Below are 27,993 nucleotides of genomic sequence, written 5' to 3'. Positions count from 1 at the left end.
CAGGGAAACAAAAAGATCACTTGCAATACTATTTACTGTGAGAAAATGCCAGCCCAGATCCTGGCCCTGGAGAGCCGGCCCCTACGAAACAAACGTCAAGTCTGCGATGCAGAGGCAAAAATAATTTATTGTCAATATTTTAAAATCCTCATCCACTGAAGTTATTATTTTCTAAAAAGTACAAACACACGGAAGTTTACGTCTGACATGTAAAAAATAAACAGAAGGAAGAGAAATTCATCTGTCTGACTAGTTTGAGGAACTATCCTCAAAATGAGACTCGAGTTACAATAAATGTATCTTCTAGTTAAATAAGAAAGCAAATCCACATTATCCAGAGTCCTGGGTCATAAAGAGCTCAAGGCAAACCTGGCCTGAGACATGCATGCGGACACATCCCCGCACACAGCGGCCCCCACCCCGACGTCCCCCCAGGGCCAATTTAACCAAGATACTGAGGCCAGGAACCTCTCGTCACATGACTACAAAACTCTCCTGGAAAATTTCCAGCAAAGTAGTTTTCCCAACAAAATACTCTCTTCCCCCACGGCAGGCAGTGCTCTCTCTGGAGATGACCGAAACTGTTGCTGTTGTGCAGTCCCCACCCCGGCCCCCCAGAGGCCCTGGCACTACATTTCCCACAGTTTATTTCAAACGAGAGTGGGTCTTCCTGTTTCACGACCTTCTTCAATAAGACACACAGCCAAGGCCCGAAGACACTGAGTCCCACAGGAAGGCTAAGAACGCCGGACATTTACAAAAAGCCAACATGTGCGATCTACAGCAGGTGGGAAGCAGTCTTAAAGACTCTCCGATGGAAGCTGGTGACAATATAAATGGGGAGAGTAGTGTGTTCCAAACTCACAGGGGCCCATGTTTCCAAAAGAGGTGTTCAGAGGTCACAGGAACAATGAAGAGAAGATGAAATGAAGAAACACACACCTCCTTCTGTAGCTCCATATCACACAGTGACATTGGATGACGTGTCTAAGGCTGGTCTGCTAAGAGATGCAGCTACTGGTCATGGAAGCAGACACAGCGAAGCCGCTTACGTCTGCGGAGGTGCCTGCCTTTCCCTCACAGCCTTGCTCAGAGGTAGATCAAACGTCATGGTGGGAGGGCGCAGGTGGGAGGCGGATTTCAGCAAGTGATCGCTTGGGCTCTGCCTCACCTCGCCACCTGCCTGCCTCTGTTCTCCACCAGCTTAGGCTGGTGGGGTCCTGCCGGAAAAGGCCACCTTCACACCAAAGAGAAAGTGTCCACATGTGGGTAGAGGCAGCTAGGGCTTCAAGAACAGCAGGAACCTCCCACTGCAAGGCTCACCTGCCACCTCGTTCCCCCACCCCCGCCCCATCTGGCTTCGTGCCTTTGTCGAGACTGGACCCAGCCGGGGCAGCGCTTGGGGGCTGTTCTGCTGGACGTAGGGCCAGACTCCGTAACTGTGCAGAATCAGGAGAAGGAGGACCGTCTCCACCCCTCCAGTCATTGTGAGTCCTTATACGTTAATTCACAGGATCCTTTCTGGAAAATGGAATGAATTCTCTTCATCCCAAAACTCAATGGAGCACTGCTTCCAGACAAAGGTCGGCCTCCACCACTTCATTCTGGAAAGAAAATGCAAATGAAAGTCACCACTTTAAAAAAAATAATAATGGACTATTTTAAACATTTCTGTTTTTATTTTATTTCATTGGGCTTGATTATAAACTCTTAAGTAAAATTGGAATGTTTGTAAATTTCTAACAGAGGACATTTTGGACAACACACACACACACACACACACACACACATACTCACACAAAATTCTGAATACTTTCCAAAAGGCAAATAACACATTGTTTGCTCATTTGTTTTGGTGTAATTCCTGATAAGTACCATTCTGATGAGACATTTTGGATGCTGAGGCCATTTTACAGTCAGTCTTTTCTCATAATCTAATCATACAAATGCCTCTAAATTTTCAGTTTTTTAATACAGGCACAATCTGATTTGGGAAAAGGTGCAGAGATGGCCCGACTAAGGGGCAGGTGCCCTGGAAGGACTGGGGACACAACATAGGCTGTGGGCTGCACTGTGGGGCGCTGGCAGGTGAGGTCTGGGGCTGGACAGTTCTTTGCTGCCAGGAGCTGCCCTGTGCGTTGCGAGGTGACTGGAAGGACCCTCGGGCTCCCCACTAGATGCTGGTACCTCATATACACTCCCAGTGTGACACTTAAAAATGTCTCCAGACTTTGCCTAATACCCCTAGGCAGGCAAAACTGCCCTGGGTGAGAAGTAGGGCTCTTTGGCTAATCTCTCTGCGTTTCCTGGGGAGTCTATACACAACCTTAAGTGAGCTCCCTTGACACCCCAGGGAGTCCTTTCAAGGGCAGGACGCATGCACTGGCCTGTCCACCAGCAGCCGGCCCATCAGTTTCTCCCCAACTTGCACAGAGTTCACTGTTCTTACTACCTGGAGCTTTTTCCTCTTCTCACATTAATTGGTCTCTGCTTTTGTTCCTTACCCAGTCTACTGGCGACTTCTTCACGTGTGAGAAAACAGTACAAAATAACTAGCCCGTGTCCAAAATAACTCATGAGGTCCAAAACAACTCACGAAGTTATTTTTTACATTGTTTTACCTTGTAAAAGAGAATTCCCCTCCCTATGCCTGGGTCCCACCCTCCACACAGTGAAGAAGCTCAAAGATGGGGAAGAGGGGTGATCCATTAAAAAATTCCCTTAATCTCAAGGACATTATGCTAAGTGAAACAGAGGAAGCCAAATACTGCCTGATCTCACTTAGATGAGGAATCTAAAAAAAAAAAAAAAGGCTCATAGAAAAAGAGATCAGACTGGTGGTTGCCAGAGGTGGGGTGTGGAGGAGGGCGATTGGATGAAGGTAGTTAAGACAAGTCCTGGGGATGTAATGTACAGCACGGTGACTGTAGTTAACACTGCTGCATGGCACATGTGCACATGTGAAAGTTGCTAAGAGAGTAGATCCTAAAAGTTCTCATTACAAGGGGAAAAATGTTTCATAACTATATGAGGTGATGGATGTTAACTAGACTTATTAGGCTGATCATTTCGAGATATATGTCTCAAGTCATTATGTACCCCTTAAAGGAAACCATATGCAAAACAAAATGACAGCCTATGGAATGGGAGAAAATCTTTGCAAATGATGCAACTAATTAATTTCCAGAATATATCAACAGCTCATACAACTTAATAACAAAACACCAAACAACCAAATCCAAAAATGGGCAGAGGACCTAAACAAGCAATTCTCCAATGAAGACATACAAATGGCCGATAGGCACATGAAAAATGCTCAATATCACTAATTACCAGAGAAATGCAAATCAAAATTACAATGAGGTATCACCTCACACCAGTCAGAATGGCCATCATTCAAAAGTCCACAAATAATAAATGCTTGAGAGGGTGTGAAGAGAAGGGAACCCTCCTACACTGTTGGTTGAAATATAGTTTGGTGCAGTCATTATGGAAAACAGCATGGATATTCCTCAAAAAATTAAAGACTTACCGTATGATCCAGCAATCCCATTCCTGGGCATATATCCAGAGGGAATTCTAATTTGAAAAGATGTATGCACCCCAATGTTCACAGCAGCACTATTTACAATAGCCAAGACATGGAAACAACCTAAATGTCCACCGACAGATGACTGGATAAAGAAGTTGTGGTATATTTATACAATGGACTACTACTCAGCCATAAAAAAGAATAAAACAATGCCATTTTCAGCAACATGGATAGACCTGGAGATTGCTGTTCCAAGAGAAGTAAGCCAGAAAGAGAAAGAAAAATAACATACCATATGACATCACTCATATGTGGGATCTAAAAAAAAAATTTAAGACACAAATGAATTTATATACAAAACAGAAACAGACTCACAGGCATAAAAAACAAATTTATGGCTATCAGGGGGAAAAGAGATAGGAAGGGATAAATTGGGAGTTTGAGATTTGTAGATATTAAGTACTATAAATAAAACAGATAAAGAACAAGCTTGTACTGTATAGCACAGGGAACTATATTCAATATCTTGTAGTAACCTCTAAAAAGAATATGAAAGGGAATATTTGTATGCAGATGTATGCCTGAAACATTATGCTGTACACCAGAAACTGACACAACATTGTAAACTGACTATATTTTAAAAAAATAGTAGATGAGTAAATTTATTATCATCATCTAGGGAAAGAGATCAACTTGTATTTTTATGCCCTTCTATTAATTTCTTAATGGACTCTGTGGCTTTCAACAGAAAAAGAGATAGTTTCCGCATACTGAAGTAATCTTTCAACAATTTGGCTGTATTATTTGTTTTGAATTCTTCAGCACTTCTTCTCTTGTGAAACCACAGTGTTTCCACGAAGGTTTCTAATGATATTGTGACGTGGGATACGTGCTTAGAACGTGGGTGAACCACAACAAGGAAACACATAGCAACCCTCATCTGTAGTTTATTTTTTTTCTGTGACTTTTTTTTTCCAACTGTTTTCTGTCCGCTCATGAAGGGCAGGGACTGGGGAACCTCCCCAGAGAACGGAACATCACCCGCACAGAAGTTGAAGTGAGCCACCCGTCCTGTCTGGTTCGTTTACCGTCACAGCTCTGCCTGCTGAACTTGCTCGACTTACCGTGGAGCAAGAGGGACCCTGGAGCAAGCCCCAGCGACTCACAGCCAGATACACTCTGATCATGGACATCCTGGCGTAAAACGCCCAGCACCAACTCCTCACTCATCATATACTTCATAAAACTGTCCTCTTCCGACGGAACCCCAAACTGCAGTTGATAGGTTATTGTGGCGTTTTCACCACTGAAAGGCAAACCAAACAGCGACCATTAAACATAGCAGTTGAATCACACTGCAACTCAGGAAGCTGGTTTTAGCAATACTATTTTCTTCGTTCTGCATGCTCTTCCAGTACAGAAGAGCAAGGCCTGTGCTCTCTAAGACCCCTGGTCCACAGGTCCATCACACAAAGTTGGGTGGTCCTCGCCTCCTCCTTCCACCAGAACCCATCCCCTAGGAGTCCACTGAGCGAGCGCTGGTTGGGAGAGGCTGACTCAGCTGCTGTCAAGGGTGGGCACAGGGCTGCCCAACACCAGGCTTTCCGCTGAGGCAGCCCAGGGAAGCCGTTTCTCCTGTTACAAATCCTCTCCGTGTCTCACATCCCAGCCTCTCCCTGCCCCCAAAGGGCGTGTCAGAACTCCTCGGTTTAACCACTTCATTGCTTAACCTATAAAATGCTCAAGGTAGGGCCCAAAGCTCCCTGCCATCGGCCAGGTACAGACTCCTGAACTCCCACAGATGGCCCTGGGTACCAGCAGCAAATCAAGCCTCCCTGATTTGTCCCCAAAGTGAGACTTTTTCTGTCCTATTTCCACTTCACAAAGTTTCGCAACTCTCAGTAAGGGGACCTGAGGAAAGGGAGTTTTCATCTTCCTAGAACATATTTTTCCTGTTTCCAAAATAAAGATAATCATAAGGCTATCCTTAGTTAATTAATAGCTTATACAGCTTGTTAAATGCTACCACAACGTGAGGTTTCTTACAGTTAGCCTTTGGCTCAAGAAGGCCCCGATTAAGAGCCAGCAGTCAAATAATTAAGCGTGGCCACATCTAAGACTCTCACCCAGTGGCAAGTTTTGCAGAGGAGCCAGTCCCAGTAACGAATCAGAACGCTGTCCCTGCCAACGAGAGGCAAAGAGCTCCTTCTTGTGGCCAGAGGTCACATAAGCCAGTACTCTTGGATGCGGCTGACAGCTGAGTTTACAAACCCTACTAAAGCCAAATGTGCCAAACCTTGGGGTTCAAACGAATTACAGTCAGGACTTGAGAAACACACAGGTTCAATGACGCACTGCTGAAAGGTGAAAGATGTGCTTTCAAACTCTAAGCCAGCGACTCTGGTTTGGGGGTGCCCTGTCCTCCACCTTCTAATTATGGGAAACAATGGTCAACATCCTGACACGCAGCCACCCTGCACTCCCACAGGCAAGGACTGGGGTCGGCTGATGGTAAAGGGCCGGAGGCTGGCTTTCAGAAGACCTGGCCAGAAGCTGAATAAGAGGGTCACACTGCCTAACTTGGCCTGACCAGACCCACGCAGTCCCTCCAAGTCAGGTCGCTGGGTGAATTGACATAAGGCTCAATTGTGAGGGAAGCAGAGAACGCTGTGGGCTTTGCTTCAGCTGCCCACCACTAAACTGGGCCCAGCAGCTGACGAACCAAAGGGCATCTTCCCAGGTTCCTGCAGGCGGGTCCAGGACCGAGGTCAGAATCCCCACGGACACAAGTCCGTCTGCTAGGGATGCAGCCGCCTCCTGCCCACGTGCAGCAGCAGCCTTTTGGAGACAATGGCTGTTGTTTCTCAATTCAACATTGTTGAAAATCTACCTGGACTTTAAAAAATGCAACAAAAATGTTTCTCAGACATTTCTTTATCCAAAAATCATAAAACTCTTGGGTTTTTCTTTCAAATAACTTTAAAAAATATATTCTCTAACACTTAATCTTTAGATTTCTAACACATTTTACTCAGTTTTCTGATGGGTTTTACCCCAACCCATCATTGAATCCCACCTCCTCTAGACCCACAGTGTAGGCTGGATTCTTGGAAAGACCCTTCAGGCTCTGAGCACCTTTCCTCTCCCGACTCTGTCTTTGAATTGTAGGTTAGGGCAGGTGCACAGAGGAAAGTTGGGTCTGATTATGTATTCCTCCCTTTTCTATTAGCATTTTAATGCTAATAATTTATGATTAAAATAAGCAAGGTCAAAGGTGTCACCATAGGTGATATGCACACTGGGGTTTTATAAAGAAGGAGGACTAGTGTTGTTGCCAAGGCAACCTGTCACTGGATGCGTTTTCAGACTCCAGTCCCTTTGGTTCTGCCCACTGTGCACCACAGCTTTACATGCTTTCCCTCCCAGGTTCGAAATTTATGGTTTGAGAGGGGGAACTCAGCATAAAATTGCCTTTGATGGTCACATTCCAGGGATACCTTAGGAATAGGGGCTAATAAAGCTTTGCCATGTAAATCTTGCTCTAACTATACAAAAGAATAATAAAATGATTCCTCTACATGCATACACGCTTTAATCTAGGTGTCTGTAGACATATATAAAAACATTAAAGATTAGGAGAAACTAAAAAAGGAAAACTATGTATGTGTGTGTATCTGCTACACATGTATGGTACATAACGTATATACGGTAAATACATGTATAGAAGAAATCACACAGACGGCAGATGGCTGTTCATTTTGTAGAGAGGGGTAGAATTCACTCAGTGTATGGAATTGACTGGCACGTGAAGTGTCCAGGGGACGTGGGGCGGGGGAGACAGGAGGTGGACTTACCCTGTAGCATGTGTCTTTATCTTTAATATTATACAAGGAGCATGGATTTATGTATGACTTGTGTTCCTCAAAAGCAAAAGCCAGTACACGGAGTATATCATATCACATCGCTATCTGAGATGTGTTTCTAGTTCTACTCTCAGCTTATTCAAGCCATTTGCTGGGGAACAGCCATGACTTATCTGGGCGTTTCCTCTCCTCCCTGTGCACTTGTCGGGTTGTAAAATTAATCAGTTAGTCTGGGCTTCCTTTTCCTCCTTTATAGAGCACGGGCATTGAACTAGTTGGCCTCCAAAGACCCTCCCGGCAGTGACACCATGGTTCTATCTAGCACTGGTCCCCTTTGTGCTTTGAGACTTGGGAAGTCATTTTTGGTAACTGGTGATGGGTGTCACTTTCCAGAGAGAGACCAACACGTGATGCTCCACATTCTTACCTGAAGTCCATCAGTTCAGCAGAAGTAAAATAACGGCTCAGAGCTGGTGATGAACTGTACACATCTGTGATCTAAAACAAACAGGAACAAATAAAGCACCACACACATTACCGCCAGACCATCCCGCATCACCTGGCAAAGCAAAACTACTCCTAGACAAAGGAGGGTCCACTCTGGCCAGGAATTAACTTATCTGGAGGCTCTGGATGAAGAAACAGGAAGGAGCAGGCCTCCCACCAACCCAAATTCAAGTTAACATTCTTTCAAAAGAACTTCATTTGAAAGGACCAAGTGACCAGGCTGGCATTTTCAACATCTCTTGTATGTTGTGCTGACACCTTGTGGTCTTAATGGTCCCACACAGACCCCAAGCACCACAGGAAGGAGGGAACCCTTTAGGGGGCTGGGAAGACTGCAGAACAGGCCGCTCAGGCCTCCATATCACGGAACAAGGGCCTCTTCTCTCCTTTCTCCAGAGCTTCACTCCAAGGAGAAGCAGTCACACTAAGCCACTTTCCCCTGCATAATGGAACCAATGTTATAATGGAATGCAATGGTATAATTGCCAAGATACGGAGTTCTTATTTTATGCATGAAATGTGGTAACCATAAAGAATAATGACACCTATGTGCCCACCACCCAGGTGTCAAGCCTTCACACTTTACCATACTTAGCTGAGCCCTTTACCTGAAGAAACAAAACCAAGCTAAATCTACCCTTACAGACTATCCCACTTTTCCTCCCTCGCTCCCCACTGCTAACCATTGTCCTGAAGTTGGTATGTATCCTTCTCATGCATGTCTTTACAAATGTAATGCTTCCCTGTGTAATCATAACCAAACATAAATGTAATTTCCGTTTATATTCAAAAAAAGGTACCCTATTTTACACAATCTTCTCCGACTTGCTGTTTTTCACTCAGAATCACATTTAAGATTTACCCATAATGGTCCGTCCAGATAGAGGTCATTCAGTCTAACTCCTGGCTCTGCAGAGATTCCGTGAAATGACTGCACCGCCCATCCCTCCCCCCACTGGTGGCCATGCGCTTTGTTTGCGATTTCCTCCCGTTACAAACTATGCTGAGCTCATCATCCTTGAACACATCTTCTTGTACCTGGAGGGGTTTCCCTGGGGCGTATACCGAGAGTTGGACTTGGGTCCAAGAGTTAGAGCATCTCCACCTTAACTAAGTCTTTCTGAATCAGTGTCCACTTTACTCCCCTCCCAGCAAAGTATAAATACTCCACTTTCCACAGACTTGCCAGCACTTAATATTACCAGATCTTTTCATTTTTGCCAAGGGATATATAACATTGTGTTTTTTACTGTTTTAATTTGCAATGTCTTGCTTGTGAGGTTGAGAATCTTTACATGTGTTTATTAACTCCCTGGGATTTCTCACCTTTGAATTGCCTATTAGAGTCGTGTCTTTGTCTCAGGTTGTCTTTTTCTTGCTGGAACGGATTGGTGTTACATTCCAGATACCAGCTGTTGGTTTTATGTTACAAATACCTTCTCCCAGTTTTTGATTAGTCTTTTCGTCATATGTCAAAGATGTGAATGAACTCTAACCTTTGGTACCTGAGAACATGTGGCTGAACGTAATTACATTGCATTTTTAAAATTTGCTTTGAAGGTTAAATGCCTTGTTCTTAGCAGACAGGAGCACTGTGCTGGGATCTGGTTATAGCCCCCAGCATGGACCCAGCGCCGAGGCTGGAGCAAGCCCACAGCCAGGCCTGAGAAACCAGCCAGACCCACTCCTGCTGGCCTGAACCCTCAGCTCTGACATTCTGAAATCTCACAGACACCCGCAGTTCCCAGCGCTGAGCCCGGTGCACACAGCTGCACCCATCCCAGCTCAGGGCCCCACTGCTTCACCCAGCAGCAGGCGGCAGAACTACCCCGACAGCAGGTCCCCCAGGGGAACGAGCCCATCTGTCTCCCATCCGAGTCCCAAAAGAATCTCAAGGAGGCTGAGTCCACGGAACACTTCCCGCTTAACTCACTGGTGACAATTCAGCCTCTCCAAGGCAGAGCAGAGAGGATTAGAGCTCCAAGTCCTGTCATTATGGCTGTGATCTGCATAAGAACCTGCCAGAAGAGGCACTGCTGTCTCTCCCCTTTTCACTGATTAAAAAAACAAAAAATTCTAGCCCCAGGTCACTCTGCTAGTAAGGACTTCAATCCTACCTGTTACAGACACTAATCCTGGCTTCCTCACATTTTACCACACTACCCAGGGGCCACGAAGCAAGGAGGAAAGTGTCTCCTTCTGAATATTAAGAAGGAAAGAAGCATAACTTGTTAAGAACTTTGGGGCAAAGAAAGAATAAAATAATGCCATTTGTAGCAACATGGATGGACCTGGAAATTGTCACTCCAAGAGAAGTAAGCCAGAATGAGAAAAAAATACCATATGATATCACTTATGTGTGGAATCTAAAAATAAAAAGACAAACGAATTTATTTACAAAATAGAAACAGACTCACAGACATAGAGAACAAACTTATGGTTACACGGTGTGGGGAAGAGGGTGGGAAGGGATAAATTGGGAGTTCAAGATTTGCAGATACTAACATATATAAAATAAACAACAAGTTCATACTATGTAGAACAGAGAACTGTATTCAATATCTTATAGTAACTTACGGTGAAAAAGAATACGAAAATGAATATATGTATGTTCATGTATGACTGAAGCATTGTGCTGTACACCAGAAATTAACACAACATTGTAAACTGACTATACTTCAATAAAAATGCATATATTCAAAAAAAGAAAGAAAAAAAAAGAGAGAAAGAACTATGAGGCAGTCATCTTATAGTTTCTGAGCCCCAGAAAAAAGAAAGTTGCCAACAGGCCAACAGCCATTTCAGAAACCCTGGAAGTCGGAAAGCGGCTCTCACCTGGCCACTCAGAACGCAGGGAAGGGGGTGGGGGTGCTCTAGAGGGGAGTTTTTTCAAGCACTAAAAATGATAACAATAATGTCGCTCCCTTCCTTTCAGACTGAGCTTCTTCTGTCAGGAATTGTGCTTGTCCTTCCTTCTCTGTTCCCTCCCTCTCATCCTTCCTTGATGAATCCGTAGGGCCCTGAGCACTGTGTTTTGCACAAAAGAGGCGCTCAGAAAAAGCCTTAAGGTAAAATTTTATGTTCGGAGATGGAGCGGTATACCAGATCATTTTCAGTGTCTGCTCTAAGACTCTTTTTGGTGGCACGGTTCCCAGCTATCACTGGGACATATTTACATATTTGGGAGCTATTAATCACACTACCCATTTTGAGGCCAAAGAAGCGAAACAAGGCACTCCTCACCCCTTGCTCTGGTGTCTCCCTGCTGTGCCCACGAGGCTGGGTGCAGACTGAGCTCAGAGCCAGTGAGCTGAACCCCAGTGTCGGGCACAGTGGCTCACAGAAATCAGCTTCCAATTACTTATAATCGCCAGGATATGGAAGCAAACTAAGAGTCTATCAACAGATAAATGGATAAAGAAGCTGTCGTATACATACACAAAGGCATTCTACTCAACCATAAAAAAGAATGAAATTTTGCCACTAGCAACAACATGGATGGACTTGGAGGATATTATGCTTAGTGAAATAAGTCAGACAAATACTGTGTGATATCACTTATATGTGGAACCTAAAAAATAAAACTAGTGACTGTAACAAAAAAAGAAACAGACTCACAGATATAGAGAACAAACTAGTGGTTGCCGGTTGGGAGAAGGCAGGGGGAGGGGCAAAATGGGGGTAGGAATTGAGAGGTACAAACTTCTACATATAAAATAAATAAGTTACAAGGATATAGTATACAGCACAGGGAATACAGCCAATATTTCACAATAACTATAAATGGAGTGTGACCTTTAAGAATTGTGAATCACTATGTTGTACACCTGAAGCTTATAAAATATTATACATCAACTACATCTCCATTTTTTAAAAAGAGATAATGTTAAGAAAAAAAAAAAAGGAAGGAAGGAAGGGAAGAAACCAGCTTCCAGAGTAAGAGGGATACCTTCCTGCATTATCACAGGGGTCACTGTTAACTCCTGCATCCAGCATGTGTGCTGAGGTGGGACCCACACAGCTGATGGACTAGCTTAACCAGGGTAATGGCCTCAACCACAAAAGAAGGAAACTGGCAGTGAGATATGAGAGGGGCCAGGAAAACTGTGTTTAGAAAAGCAAGACAATAAAACATAAGAGGGGGCACAGGGTTTCAATATCCACTCCCATTTTCCTTCCACAGCCAGAAACTTCTGGAAACTGGCCTAGCTGGAGGAAGGAGGTTCTTGACGTGACAAGAAGGTAGTACTATCTCTGAGTTCCTTATTTTTGTTCTGAACACATTTGGTTGGGAAGCCAGGGGCAGGAGCCTTTTCACCTCACTGCGCCTTATGTTTGTCATCTATAAATCAGATCATTCTTTTAAAAATGCACCTCACAGGCACCTGTGGGTATACAGGGAAAGTACGGTGATTTCCATTTATCGGAGCAGGAACCAGCTCAGAGAGGCCTGTGAACTCGCCCCAGGGACCCCTGACAGGCCCTGTTCTTCGGCCACTGCACAGTGACGAGCTAAAAACACCTGTAGAATCTGCTCATGTCCACTTCTGTGCAAGAGATATGGCTCGAAGGTGAGTGATTAATACGGTTTCCCTTTGACGTAGATTTCCCTTTGACAGAGCTAAGTCCCGTCTGTAACAGGTGACACACAGGGGTGCTGACTCATTTGGTTTCTGCTCAGCCAATGCAAAACCCCTCTGTTAAAAAAGCAACCAAGAGGAAAGTAGCAAGAAGTATTCAGTCAGCGACTTGCTCTGGAAGCAGGTGGAAGGAAAGGCACTGCAGATAAGATAGTAACCAAGGGGAGGAAGGAGGAAGAGAAACCCGGAATAATCCTCCCAGGTACAAACTCCTGTGATCACATGGCAGGTATACGACACCCAGAAACTGACTCTGGGGTGACCTCAATGGAATCACCTCCTTCAGCTTTTGTAGGAGCCCAACGGGAGCCAAATAAAGAGGACTCACTCCACTCGGCCTATCAACTGCAGGGAAGAGGGGAATGGATGGCAGGCTGATCATACAGATTTTCTCACCAAAACGTTTTTCTGGGTCTGGCTGTGAACCCCCCTGTCTTTGACAGGGTAACCAGGACCACCCTGACCAAGCCTCGTGGTCTGGCTGCAGAGCCGGCATGTTGCACGGAGCTCAGGGTCCTGCATCTCCCAGTCCATGACAACGTCACCACCCACCCACGTGGCCACCCGACCAGGAGCCCAGAGCCATACTCTCCCTCAGCACCATGTCCAACCAGCCACGACGTCCTGCTGAGTGAGAAGACCTCTGAAATCTCACTTGAACCTCAATTATTCCCCCACCATTGCCCTAGTTGAAGGCTCCCTCCTTTATCACCTGGATTACTGCAGTACCTTCTAACCAAGTGTTCCACCTCCAGGGGTTTTCCATCATCACACAGAGAGACTAAAAGGAGAAGCTGACCATGTCGACCTGCAGATTAAAATCTTTCCGTGCCTTTCCAAAGGACATGGAAACCTTCATGATCTGACCCTTCCCTTCCTGTTCAGCCTCACCTCTGCAAGTCTGCTACACAGTATGCGGAGGCCAGAGTCCACTGCCAGGCAGATCCCCTAGTGTTTCCTGCCCTCTAATCTGGAACACCCCTGTCTCACATTTTGAGACTTATCCCGAGTATCACCTCTTCCAGGAGGCCCTCCAAGCCTGCATCCCCACCTCAGGTAGTTTAGATGCCCCTCCTCTGTGGCTGTAAAACACACTGTACACATCTCAGTGATAGAACATATCACACTGTTTATACCTCTCTATTTAATTGCTTCCTCTACCTGGACTGTGAGTCCCCACTGAGGGCACAAACTCTGGCCCTGGCATTGGGCATATTGTCTAGCACATCACAGACCCTCAGTGAAACTTCAGGTTGATTCAAAGGTAAAAGCAGAGTAAGGATACAGAACGCTGTCCTCTGGGAAGCATTTAGCTGGAGGACAGGGCTCCTCCCTCTGGGTCCGCACTACAGAAAATCCATTCCTAAGCATCAGTTTCTGCCAATATCCAGACCAAGAATCCAACCTTGAAGCTACTTACTTGCTGCATAGCACTAAGCCAGCTGTTCCGGAAGAATTCACACATACTCCAATGCTAAGAACTCAGTGAACAATGCATGAGGTATCTCACCCTTTCCGTGAGCAAGTCAGGCAATTCCTCTTCAGTGACACATTCTTCTGGAAGCTTTAGCACCAGTAAGAATGTTTTACTTGACGATAATTCAAATGTATCATTTTCATCTTCATCGACATAAGTCACTAAAGGGCGGGAGGTGGAAATAAAAAGTAAAAGTAAACACATGCATAAAATAATAAACTTTTTTACTCCATTGACAGTCACTATACTTAAAAAACAAACCAACAAAAACAATGAGCATTCAACAAGCATAAAGCCTGGACACAGGAAGCAAGTATCAGCTGAAATGCTTTCTCTTCTCAGTGAGACTGAATAAAGACAGGGGCTTGCCTCCATCATGATAAGAATTTTGCTTCTTCGTTTTATGCCACAGGGGTGTCGACTCCACTGAACAGGGCTGGGAGGAGGGCGGGAGGAGGAGGCGGGATGAACGTCTTTGTTAAGCTGACCCTGTAGCTTAGCTACCTGCACAGGTGTCAAGGCAGGTGCTGGAGGCAATCTGGAGGGATGAACAAACAATGGGTGTGACGGGACGGGAGCAGAGCAGGGAACTTTGTTGAATCGCCTTCCGTCTGCGCACGCGCTGAGGAGTGACATCAGCGAGCAGAACTGCGCAGGGATTAGAATCTGAGCGAGTGAGCGTGAGGTCATCACCCACAGTCTGTCCCCCGGGAGGGAATGTGGACACACTCTGTTTGCAGAAGGAACCCAAACTACACCCAGAGCCTCAGGGCCCATGGGACTTACCTTCCTGGGACAATGAGTTCTGGGTGACTGCTGGTGTTCTAAGGGCTGTGAGCTGATTGATTTTTCAGCAGTTAGAACCAAAGGAAAAACACACAGAGTCGGGAGCCAGGAACTGGACGCTGGCGCACTGGAACTAATCATGCTCTCCTGGCTCCCTGCCCGCCTCCCTGCCAGGGCCACGGGGGGGACCACCTCTCGTGCCCTGAGAAAGGCGTGGGTGGGAGGAACCAGGGGTTCCTGTCCTGTGTAATTTTCTCTCTGATCCCACGCCTCAAACATAACATAATCAGCCTCTTTTACTGGACTTTGAAAAGGACATGGTAGAACCAATTCCGGGTTTATGATGGAAGTAAGAGCCTGGGCCTCACTCCCTGAGGACATCTGGAAGTGTGAGGCACCAGGAGCAAGGGAATGTGCAGGAAAGAGTTAACAGAACAGGCTGGAGGCTGCCAGCCTCAGAGAGGCCATTAAGGTTGACCCCTGGCAGGAGTCTGGAACTTGGATTTCAGTTGGGGGATAGGGAGGTGTCCCACATTTGCTGGTTAGAGTGGCTGGCTGGGTCTCAAATGTTTGCAAGGACAGCATGGCTCATGCTGAACCTCTCCTTTCCTTCTGGGAGTCTGGAGTCTCAGAAGGTGCCAGACAGAGGCGGCCTATGTGACAAGCTCCAATAAAAACCCTGGGCACTGAGTCTCTATGGAGCTTCCCTGGTGGACAGTACTTCACACGTGTTGTCACAATTCATTGCTAGAAGAATTAAGTGCACTGTGCCTGCACCGAGTGAGGACTCTTGGAAGCTTGCACCTGGTTTCCTCCACATTTTGCTTTACATCCTTCTGCTGTAATGAATCATAGTCATCTCTGTGACTGTATGCTGAGTCCTTCCAACAAATCACTAAATCTGGGGGTGATCCTGGGGACCCCAACACAGGGAATTATCCCTGCTTCCTTATTTGTTGTAAGTCATTAAATTATTTGTCTGACAATAAAAGTTATGCTCTCAAAGCAGGAAACATGCAGAGTATAGGAAATTGTAGCAAAGCAAGAAAAACATTACAAAAAATAATTCTTTAACCAAAAGGCTTTTTGCCCATATTTCATATTATATATCTGAGGTCTTAATGAGAAGGTAATTTGCATACTGCTTTTTGTTGCTTACTGTGGTCACTGCTTATCTGCCTTGATCCTTTGTTGTTGCTGTTGTTAGCACGTCAAAAAGCCACTCCCCAGATGTTTGAAATTCCTTGCAAAGATTGTTTTAAAGGCTGCACTAATGTTCTGAAGTCATTTAGTGTGTTTAGATTTCCAGTGTTATAAATAATGCTGCAGTCGGTATCTTTGAGATCTACATGCACCAGGCACATTTCCAGAGTAGATATCATTGCCTCAAAAAGGAATAAAGATGCCAGAGGATGAATACAGGAGTCACAAAACTGCTAAACTCAAGGGCACTAAGAAATGCCAAGTTCGAAAAGAGGTCTCCAACAATAGCTTTAATGACATACACTTAACTTGTTAGTACAAGTATAATGAATCCATATAATGCATCTGTACAAGACCTGGCTCAATGGTTGTGTTTGTCAAAACACTATCAACAACAAAAACAGGCTTACTCAGCAGAAGTTTACGTCACTAATGACTTAATCTGCGCAGTATTTACACGTAGAGAAAATGGCTTTAAACAAAAATCATGATACATACACAAAGCACATTGGAAGTACACAAAAACAGCTCTTTGGCTGGAATATAAGAAATGAGGCTGGAGAGGGAGGCCTTCAATGCCAGATGTCTTCGGGAGTAATGGAGGTTGTCAAAAGCCTCCCAGGAAGGGGGTGGAGATAAATCTGCTGGTGATGGATGAGATAAAATGGAACTGGGAGAGACTGAAGGCAGAGAAGCCACTGGACACAAGAATGGGAGAGAGAGATTTTGATTGAAAGCAGTGGGAAGTGGAAGGGAGGAAGGAAGAGAGGGAGGAGAAAGTCCTGGATGGTGGAAACGGAGCTGGCTATCAAAGTCTTATTAGCTACTTATTAGCCATGTGTCTTGAGCAAGTCACTTAAATCTCTGATGCAGTTTCCTCAACAGAAATATCAAGCCTACATTGTGGGTGATGGTAAAGATCAGAACCACTACATATAAAGTACCCAGCCAAAATACGGTACCTTGGAGTAAGCAGGTAGTTAATGTTAAAAGTTACTATCAAGACACTACAAAAGGATGATTGGTAAGACTTGGTCATTATCTAGTTATGGGGGAGAAGAAGAAATCAAAAGTGTTCCAGAGTATCAAGCCTAGGTGACAGGAGGAATAGTAGCTACCGTACTAAGCATTGTGCACAGACTCTGCTATGCACTTGTAGTTCTTACCTCATATAATCCTCAAATCAACCTAATGAATTAAAGATTAATGTTTTCATTTTAAAATGAAGACATTGAGGCTTAGAAAAAATATACATAATTTGCTCAGGTCAGTTGAGCTAGGAAGTAGGAGGGTTAGGGTACATTTATAGACAGAGATTCAGAAATCATTTCTGTTTTACAAAGGTGGAAACTGAGACCAAGAGTGTTGAAGAATTTGCCTCATATTACACAATTGGATGGTGGCAGAGCTAGAATAAACCTGGCCTCATGATTCACTGTGAAAATATAAAGGGTGAGCTCACTGGGGAAGGGGATACACACAAATGGTAGTTTCACACGGATAACGATTGAGATGATGAGTTATTTCCAGGTAGAGATCTCTAGCAGGACTCAAAGTCAGGAAAAGCATGTGCATCCAAGAGAGGGCGGGGAAAGAATGAAGAATGAGAAGAGTAAGAAGGTTGAAGATAAGTCTCCAGCAACCACCTGTGTGGAGGCTAAAGACAGAAATGAAGTCCTAAAGCCCACGAGTTCTGAAGATGTGGAAAAGTACAACACAGTCGACAGAGCTGAAGGCTGCAACCCGGGCAGGGGACGCGAGGCAGGCCATTGGGTTTCATGATCAGGCACTTGCTGGTGACCTTGGGAAGGACAATTTGGGACCAATGGATACAGGGATTTAGGAGTGAGCAGGAGGCAGGATCCAAAGGCAGATCTCACTTTCTAGAGTTTGTCAGTGAAAAAAAGGAGAGAGAAAAATATCTAAATGAAGTAGCAAGTTTCTGATGGAAGACTGCTTTGAAGGAGAGACTGCATGAGCACATTTGAAGAGACCCAAGAGGATGCTTACAGAGAGAGATCTGAAGGTCCACCGGTCAGAAGAAGTGGAGAGAGGACCCTATGCAGAGCACAGGTGAAGAGGTTGGTCCTGGGAAGACAGAGAAACACAGAGAATTGAGGGAATGTGAAGAAATTTCAAGGTACTGGGCTGTTAAGTTCTGCCCCCAAGGACCTTACTGTCTGCCTAGGATTTTCCCATGAGTCACCCTACACCAGGGAGCAACCTGTGCAACCAGCTTGTCCGCCAGGATTGTGTGACATCATAAGATGTGGCTCCCATTCCAACTGAAGGCAATGCAAATCCAACCAGCACAGCATCACGCAGGAAGTCCCTTCTTATGTCTCACAGAAAAGCTCACACAGGAAGAGCAAAAATAAAAGTGTTTCCCTGATTTAAAAAAAAAAGTAAACGTTTGAAAATCTCTTACAGCATTAACAGTTTTAAAACACAATTTTATAACCAAACTGAAAACGAAGTTTGCACCACAAGTATTAAAAAGTTCTTCCCTGAATATTACCCTATGAACTCTCACGTCCCCCCAAGAAACTGTGGCGAGAAATGGAATCCCTTCCTCTGCAGATTGCTCTTAGTGTTTTGAAAATGTCCGATGACTTTTTAAGAATGGAAGACAGTTCTTGGGTCTTGTGCTTTAGAATCCTGAATATCAAACCAACTAGATCTATTGCATCTTCCTTTGTTATAGGTCCCAGATGCCAACAGACAAATCAGCCAACTTTGAGGACAGCACTGGCTGGTTATGATAGGATGAGGTGGTGTGACTCAAATTCAGTTTCAACATCCACATGTGAGAGTTGATGGGAAGAGGGAGTTTCAATGCTTACACCAAGACTACTGTCCTCAGCATGATGGAGGAGGTACAGCACCTCCTACCAACTTCTCCCTACCTCAGGACCAGCCTATGGCCTCAAAGACGCATCCATGCCACCCCATCAATGCCTGAGTTACTCAGTAAACATGGTGCCTGCCTGAGACGCTCACACGCTGGACGTTGACACATGTCAGAGTTTTCCTATTCCTTTAGGGACTATAAAACCTTGAAACAGGTGATGAAAGGGTTGGGAGAAGGAGGAACAGGGGGTGAATGACAAATGCAGTTCCTGAGAATTCCTAGGGCCCCCTCTGGAGAGACTCAGGGGCTGCCCACTCTTGCTCTCATGCGATGACCAGGTTTGCTATGGAGAGCCCGGCTCAACTCCAGTCCTGTGGTGACTGGGTCACCCTCACAGGTATCCCAGCTCCAGAAAAGCACCCCCCCAACCCCCGCACCCTACCATCACCCCCACATACAAGACACTTACTTTCCTTCCTATTTTGAAATTGAAATGACTGCCCACTGGGGGGTGCTATATTTATGCATTGTAAAATACTTAATACTCATAATCTGAAAAAAATTAGCAACTACCTAAAAGGCTTTAAAATGGTGTGGAAGACTGCATCATGCAGTCATTAAAAAAAAAAAAAAAGAAAGATGTTCACAAATAACTTTTAATGAATTGGCAAAATGATCTCAACATAAAATTAAAATCCTAAAAGTGAGCCACAAAATGATAAAAAAATCTGATCTCAGATTTTTTTTTTGATCTCAGATTATTTTTAAAATGCAATTAAGAAAAAGACTGGAGAAAAATACAACAAAATATTAGTGTGGATGGGTTTTATGGGTAACTCAACATGTTAGTACAGACATGTCTCATACTCATAATAAATAATAAATAAAATGAGATAATGTAAAATATATAGTTAGCACCATGTAAGTTTTTGTTTTGTAAGCATATACAACACACATATAATAGTGATTTCTAAAATACGCTAAAATAATAGTAGCTTACAGATACATGGTTCTATAGTTTTTTAAATGCTTTCAAATACATTATCATTTTATCATTACAATAATATACCAAATACATCAGATAAAGTTATCTTTATACAAATAATTACCTTTTACAGTAATTATCTTTACTTAGCAAATTGTTTTAAAATTTTTTCAAATACATATGTGTAAGATATAATAAAATACAAATTAAGGTTTACATAATCAAAAATTTAAGAAATCTTTACCATCCAATGGGTAGAGTTTAAAGTAAAACACACTTCTTTCAGAGTTTATAAAACAAACAAAAAAATGTAAACAGAAAAACATGAATCGTGTATATTTCCCACCCATACGACATACCCCAAACCACTTTTAAATTCATATTATAAACGATAAAATCGCGGTGAGTCCACCTTCGATTTCAGCACAAGTCATAAGCATTACAAAGTTCTTAAAATGCATCGACTTAGTCATGTTAAATGCTCTTACCTCCCATAAGACATAAGCTTATGATGATGACTATAATGAAACCCAGGAAAATGGAGGCCAGGACCATCCACAGTTTGCATCTTCCAATCAAAGTCCTATTACAGGCGCTCCAAGGGCTTTCCTGGTCAGCCTGGAAAGCAGACGGAGACTGTGAGGCAGTCATCTGGTTTCAACAGTCGTGTTTTAACATGGGCCGGGTATTCAGAAATGAAGGCAGCAGGACCCTGACCTCAAGGGGCTCCGCTCTATTGAGTCGAGTTTACAAAGGGACAGAATGGAACCTCAGGGAGAAGTCGGCAAGAAAATGCTCTGGGGACTCTGAGGTGGGAAGGACAGGCAGGATTCTGAAGGGTGGACAGAGAGAGGCATTCCAAACCCAGGAAAGAGCAACCTCCGTGTTGACTCGTAATGGAAATGGCCACAAGAAGCATCTGATGGGAATGCGGGTTTCAGAGGCTAGTAGTGAGAGTTATGATTAGAGAATGAAAGGCTGGAGCAAATCTGAGAGGGTTCTGAACGCTGCAGGGCAGTTTGGACATAATTTGGGAACCAGTTGAAGGTTTTGGAACACAAAAGCTGAGCAGAAGATTAAGAGAAAAATGATGTGTAGTTTAGACCAAGAAAGAGCTAAGAAAATACTGCTGTGGCCTGGCCTCTAAGTAATAAGGGCCTGGAAAGGGGAAATAAAGGGAAGGACAAGCATGTGAGAGACACCGGGAAATAAGCTGCAATGGGTGTAGTGAGGCAGAGGGTGGGGTCAAAGTAAATAATTACAACCGCTGTGGTCTACTGACACCAACACCGGTTCACTTCATCCCAGCAACCCTGCAAGGGAGGCATTAGCCAATTTCAAAGGTGCATTTGGGAGAGATGGACCAGGACTAACTCCCGCTGCATGTCACTGCCCCACTCACACCCTCTCCCTCCGGACCACAGGCTCCCCGCATCACTGTGTGGAGCTCCTGGTTAGGAGGGCGCCTGGCTGCCTCCACTCCCAGTGCCATCACCTGCACTGTCCCCCTACTTCCCACTGGGCCGTTAGGCAATTCCTACATGAGGACCATGGGAAACAAGGGAATATGATGGGGGAAATGTGTTTCCCTATCAGGATCCCAATCCCAATTATACCACTTAGGCAGGGTGACTATCATCAGCAAACTACTTTGTGAAGAAACTCACCGACCCCAAGGTCCTCAACTGTAAAATGTACAAGTAACCAGTCTAGCTCACAGGGCTGCTGTATGAGGTCACGTACATGAAGCACTTTCTGAACAAGGGTAGAGCAGAGATCGCACTTTGGAGCCCCTGAGTGCACGTCACAGGGCTCTCAACATACGGGAGCCAACAGCCAGGCAGAGTGTTCACCAGCTCCACCAAGCAGCGGTGGGCACTTTCGGGGACTCACTCCTGAACCCATGCCCTGTTCACTTTCTCCGCAGTCATGATTTGAGTGGCAGCCATCAGCAGAGGAAACCGTTCATGTTGGGACTGCAGTTCAATCTTTCTCAGTGAGAAGGTCCCAAGCCTGGCTGCATATCAGAATTACCTGTGGAAGAATTAAATGACACACATCCAAGCCCTACCTGGACCGAGGGAATCAGACTGTAGGGGAGGTGGGGGCAGACCCCAGCTTGTAACTGTGAACGTCCCAAGGTGCATCGATGGCTTTACCAGAGTCGAGCCCCTGGTCTGGAGCCTCTCTGCTCTTCGGAAACCAGGTCAAACCTCTCTTCTCATGGAGGCCTCCCTACCAGCCCACCCAGGGAGACTTCTCCCAGCCGTGAGCTGTCCACATGGCTCCTCCGCTGCCAGCCTTGTCTGGTTTCATGTTCAAATATAAACAGATACCGGCCTTATCTTCCTAGGGAAAGTGAAACCACAGAGAGGGAGGGGAGGCTCTGAAAATGCCCGACACCTCTGCCTCGTACAGGTAATAGGCGCTTAATAACTATGTGTTGTTTCTTTAGAGCAGGCTTCAAGAATTGTGACAATGTACTGTGAGAAGTTCTAGAGTAGTGGTCACACTTTGGAGCCCGTACACGGGCTCTTCGGGGTGGTGGTGGTGGCGTGAGGGATGCAGTAAAGGCCCTCGCAACATCTGGACAGAGGAAAACCCTCTTGAGGTAAGTGTTCCTGGAGTCCAGGGAGAGAGCCCCCTCTCACCCCAACCTGAAGACTGAGAATTACTCCAAGGTCACCAAAGCCAGAGGCTCGATAAGGCCTTCGGGAAAGAGAAGTCCCAGGACAAGAAGCCTTTAATGTCTCAGGGCACAGAAACGTAACTTTCTGTTTACAGAGCTCCTGAGACACGGCCATTTTCCCTCCTTCCACAAGGGACGGCAGGGACCATAAAAATTAGTACAAAATGAAACGGTCTGGAGTCTGAAATGAGCCGGATAATGAGGGTCAATGTGCCTCCTTGGCCTTTCGTGCCTCCCCTTCTGCTGTCCCTCAGAGATCATCAGCGAAGACCCTGGTGGTTTGAGGAGATCAAGACTCTGACTTCCTGGGGGAACTCAGCTCAGAATTACACAGCCCTCCTCTATAAGAAATGCCTCTTCCTGTCCAGCCCAAAGATGCTATCCTGTAGCCTACCCTCTTCGTCGTCCTGTCATCAGCCCCAAGGCAGAGACCACTATCTCTAGAGTGACTCATCTTCACATACTTAAGTCAATGTAAAACAGTCCGTCAGCTGCTCACAACCCAACAACAGAGTACAGTGCTTCTCAGCTGTCCACACATCAGACCCAACCAAGGAATTCTGTTTTTTAGAAGTGCCCCCAGGAGATTCCGCTGTGCACTGAGGGTGGAGAGCCTTGGATCCAGCAGATGCTACCTGTGCGCACTGGGTCAGGAAAACATCCTGCTCCTTGACTGCCTCCTTCATTCTGTCTTGCCCAGATTCTAGGTTATGAGGAGAGGCCACAGGCAGGCTTCTCTTCAGGATGGCTTCCAAATATGTGTGCAAACCGCAGCTCACATTCTGTAATGGCATTATATGGCCCAAGAACTTTGGTGACTTTCCTCTGAATATTCCCCCAGATACTCCCATCCCTCTTCAGATAAGGTCCGAACACATGATGTAAGGTCCTGCAAAAACGGCAGGACTACTGAACTCTTAGATACAAAAAGCTTTTCTTCTCTTTGGCTCAATCAGCAGGGGATATTATACAGATCAGGGGAAAATTTTCTTAGCACACAGTAAAATCTATACTTTGTAATCTTCATTGTGGGATTTAATCCACCTGTTGATCCAAGCACAAAAGTCAGTTGATTCTTGTCCTAAATTCTAAACAACACATGGCAATGGGGTTGATTTTTAGCTAGCCCATTCATATAGGTCTTGTCCGCCTCAAAACTATCAATGTACTGGATTATTACTGCCATTAATATAATGATGCTGCCATCCCTTAAAATGTCTTTGGGATTTCTATTTGGAAACTGAGGTTAGAGCCCATGAAATGAGCCATAAAAGTAAACCAGTCTCCCTCAATTATCCCTGAGGCCTTTTCTAGTTTTGATCCACCTGTATTGCCATGTTTACAGTGACAGCAGGCAAAGTGAAGTTCAATGGCTTGTCTTCCTTTCCCTCAAGGCCCAAGCGCAGATCAAGAAAGGGGAAGTTCTTTCCACTGCCTTTGAACACTCTCCCAGATAGCTCTTCTGTGTAGGAAGATACCCATGATGTGGAATGTCTTCTTCCCAATGACCCCAAACTGTTCCCTACTCCTCACCATCTACCCATCTTCACAAAACCCCCTCATCATTCCAGACACGCTACTCAACTCCTCATATTTCACCCACATTCTGTAACTTACAGAAATCAGTAATAATATACAATTTAGGCAATTATATATAAATGAATATAAATTATATATTATATTTATATAATGTATAAATATGTGTTTATATACATATCTCTGTGTTTTTTTATATATATATATATATATGTATATATACATAAAATAAATCAATAAAAGCAGCTTAGGTCTGAAACCTAAAAAGCCTGCATTCAATCTTAGAGCCACCATTGCATGAACTTGAGTATTTCGGTAACTCCTCTGAGCTCAGTTTCCTCATCTGTCAAGCCAGAATGCTGCTACCTTCTTCTGAAGTTTGTTGTACCAATTAAATGCATTTATGCAGCAGAAGTATTTGGCACATGATGGGTACAAAAACATATAGGTAATAAAAACTCATGAACTTACACCACATTTCAAAGTTGGAAATCTTAACATGTGGTTTAAAGAGACCTACACACAAAATTCTGAAGAGTCTGGATCTGGTGCTTGTGCCACCCACTTTAAAAGGCTCTATGTTAGTTGACTTTTCAATTTAAAATACACTTCAGCTGATTCCATGGAACCGATGAGAACACTTGGCACATTAGATGAGGATTTCTTTCTCTCTGTTTTAAGTTTTTCTTCGTCAAGCATTTCTAGAATGTTCTCCAGGTGCTCATGTAACCCTTCATCTTCACGCCATTCTGTCCCTCACACAGCTTTCTTATTCAGTGACCTACAAAGCTAGTTCACAAGGAAGTCTCAGATATCTGTATACACCTGGCTAACGAGGAAGTAATTAAAACATGAAAGAGCAATCTCTACTGGGTAAGTACTAAACGACTATAAAATATCGACACCCTGCATGTGTTCCGTACATTCTACTCCTCAGTCGTCTTCAACACGCCATCCCCCGGCCTCACAGAGAAGACTGGTTAGCCACGTTACATCGCAACCAGCTGACAATGGGAAAATCCAGACCTTAGTGCCTTGCCTCAGGACATAGCTTTCAATGGGGAAGCTGTCACCAGAACTCAGATCTCTGGATTCAGTCCCAAACCAAGAGTCTGTGGAGTGTCCTGGGTCTGCCTAACATGAGGTAAGCACCCCCAATTCCCATTCCTAGACACTGGCTTGGAGGATCCAAACTGTGAGTCCACGGTTATGGCCACTTGCACAGAGATCAAATCATCTTCCTCCCGCTTCCATTCTTCTGTGTTGTTCCTCTTTCATTCAAATATAAAGTACTAATCACTCTACAGGGTAACCATAAAAGCAGACTTTACAATCTTTCCAGGAATCAATGACGAAGCAAAAGCAATGCTTTCAACTACTGAATTTCCTGCTTATCCCTGAAATCAACAGTTGAGCAGCCAAAGGGATGGGAGTGGAGGAGTGAGACCTAGAAAGGTCAGGTTGGAACCACACACACACACACACACACACACATACATACAAATATATGGGGCTTTCCAGATACCCAGTAGACATCAAGCCAGTTTGAAGGGTTAATCAGAAGACAGATGTTCAGAATTCAAAGTCTCTGCTGTTTTATAAGCATTTGATGAGAATGAATAATTTTCCTGTTAACTGGTAGGGCTGAATTAGAAAAGAGTTCAGCCTAAACATCACCAGGGACTTCCTTGGAAACTGAGATGAGCAAATAAGGCATAGTTCTTTGAGACAAGAACTTGGAAGTTATTTCCCTCAGTTGAGCAGCGCAAGTTCACAGCCCCCACCGCCCCTGCTCTGCCAGCCTTTCTGTACTTGCCCCCACCTCCACCCTTCATCTCTTCCTGCGAAGTCAAATAGCCAGATTGGGAGGAGATAAAGTTTGGGTCTAGGTGAGCCAGGATGGGGGGAAGGTGGGAGATGGGTGGAGGTTAGGGGAGGGTGCGGACAAGCGGCAAGGCAGACTAGGAAAGAGGAAGGCAGAGAGATTCTGAAGAAAAGGAGACTCCAGAGATAACTGGAGTTCTCCCTGCTGGAAAAAGGAAAACTAAAAGTTACAGAACTTTCTAAAACCACCTCTATCTAGGGGAATTCTCTCTCTGAAGAGAGGAGCCGTACACCTCCCAGATAAGATTCCTCAAGTTCCCCGGAGTCAGAGGGGTCGGAGGGGCCTCGGGCAGCCTCCGCCTGGAGGGCATTCCTGCGTCCGCTCCATTTAGAATATTCCAGCGCGCACCGCCTGCGCTCGGGGTCTGCTGCGCCCGGGGAGCCGTGCGGTGCCAGGCCCGGGTCCTAGCCGGCAGCCTGGCTCACAGCCCCTCGGATAACGCCGCCAGCGCCGAGACGACCTTACCTGGGCTGGGCAGGGCTCCTCGGTCGAAGAATGGAAGCCCTGGACGGCTCCATTGAGAGGCGTCTGCTCGTCTGGCTGCCCTTGGAGCGCCGAGAGCTCCAGCCCATCTCCTGGCGATGGGGGCCTGGCCCCCTCCATGGACGAGTGGAGGAGGACTGAACAGCCTGCCAGGAAGCAGGACGCACACACCCGAGGGTGCAGAGTCCAAAGTGGCCTTGCGGGTGGCTCACACTCCACCCCGGCGGGCGGGGGCGGGGAGACCTCAGGCTGCGGCCGGGGCGGGCGGGGGGCGGGTCCTCTCGCCCCGGACGCGCCCCTCGCTCCTGCCCCGCGCCGCCTCGGTGCCCTGCTAGGAGCAGAGCCAAGGAGGGCTGTTTTTCTGGTTTGTTCAGGGCGCTGTCTGCCTTTTTCTCTTGGTACAGATACAAAGCAGAAGCTGACTGGGGACCGGAGTGGGCGGCGGGTTGTGGCCTGGATGGGCCCTGTAGCCCCTTGCCACGGAAAAGTTTGGCGTTCCAGGCACCCCAGGAGCTGTCTGTTACCAGGGCTTGCCCCTGCTCTCGCTGCCTGGCAAAAGTTCATTCAGTTAATCAACATATGACTATGAACATATAACTTTCGCCTGCGTGCCAGGCATCCTGCAGGATTCTGAGCATACCAGAAAATATGCAGGTGAATAATACACAGGAACACACTTCTTCCTCCTGTAAGTCCGGAGTCATGCAAAGAAAGAGTAAAGAGGGGTGGAGCGGACAGTAGGCTCAGGAATCAGGCTGCCCAGGCTAATCCCCTCACAGAGTTCCTAACGGTGAGACCTGCGTCAGAGTTCCCTCATGTGGGAAATTGGCATAATGTTAGTACCCACCTAATTAAGATGTGGCTAGAATTTAAAGAATTGGCATCAGCGAAGTACTCAGACACTAACAAACATGCATAAGCATTGATTATTATTATCTACCTTAGGGAAGAGGAGTCACAGACACCCCACCCCCACCCCCAGCAAATACACACACACACACACACACACACACACACACACACACACACACACACTGAGGAAAAAGTATATGCACCCAGCCACAATCCACAATCCATAGTTCAGAACTTCCAGTCTCATGAGCCTGAAATTGTTTGCTAAGCAGGTGTGTGTTGACCCTCTCAAGCGTCTGTTCAGAGCAGGCTTGCTTCCTTATTTCTCATCCCTGCCCCCAACAATCACACATATTGAGATGAGTTTGAGATGTGGACGGGATATACATAAATCAACTTCATTTCAGAAGATGTTGACTTGTGTTCAAAAGTCTGGCATCCTCGACACCTGCTGTTCAGTCTCTGTCTACATACCAGGTCTCTAGTTGTCTCTTGCTTGCTACCAGATCATCTGGGTTTTGGACTCCATCTGCCCACCCAATGGGGTCATGCTCACTGCAGCCACTCAGCTGCTAGCCTGCTCAGACTTCTGCTTTCTCTGCTTTGAAAGGCCGATTCTGTAGGACTCAGGTTGTATTCTCAGCTGGGATTTTGTAACAGAATTTTAAATCAAGGAGCAAGGGTTAAGGAAATCAAGAAGGGGC

General features: G+C 45.5%; 1 protein-coding gene across 1 annotated transcript; it reads right to left on the bottom strand.

Moving 5' to 3' along the window:
- Positions 1 to 107: 107 nt before the first annotated feature.
- C1H3orf52 (chromosome 1 C3orf52 homolog) lies at positions 108 to 26,667 on the bottom strand. Its single transcript, XM_032479028.1, has 7 exons — positions 26,420 to 26,667; positions 20,333 to 20,462; positions 14,053 to 14,180; positions 7,823 to 7,893; positions 4,657 to 4,838; positions 3,825 to 3,850; positions 108 to 1,604 (listed from the first exon to the last, which is right to left on the bottom strand). Exons 1-6 carry the CDS (start codon positions 26,555 to 26,557, stop codon positions 3,834 to 3,836), a joined length of 666 nt encoding a protein of 221 aa, XP_032334919.1. The 5' UTR covers positions 26,558 to 26,667; the 3' UTR covers positions 108 to 1,604; positions 3,825 to 3,833.
- Positions 26,668 to 27,993: the final 1,326 nt, after the last annotated feature.

This window comes from Camelus ferus, chromosome 1 (assembly GCF_009834535.1).
Source record: "Camelus ferus isolate YT-003-E chromosome 1, BCGSAC_Cfer_1.0, whole genome shotgun sequence".
Classification (NCBI taxonomy): domain Eukaryota; kingdom Metazoa; phylum Chordata; class Mammalia; order Artiodactyla; family Camelidae; genus Camelus; species Camelus ferus.
The sequence above is the reverse complement of the archived record's forward strand: the minus strand, read 5'-3'. Positions and strand labels throughout refer to the sequence as shown.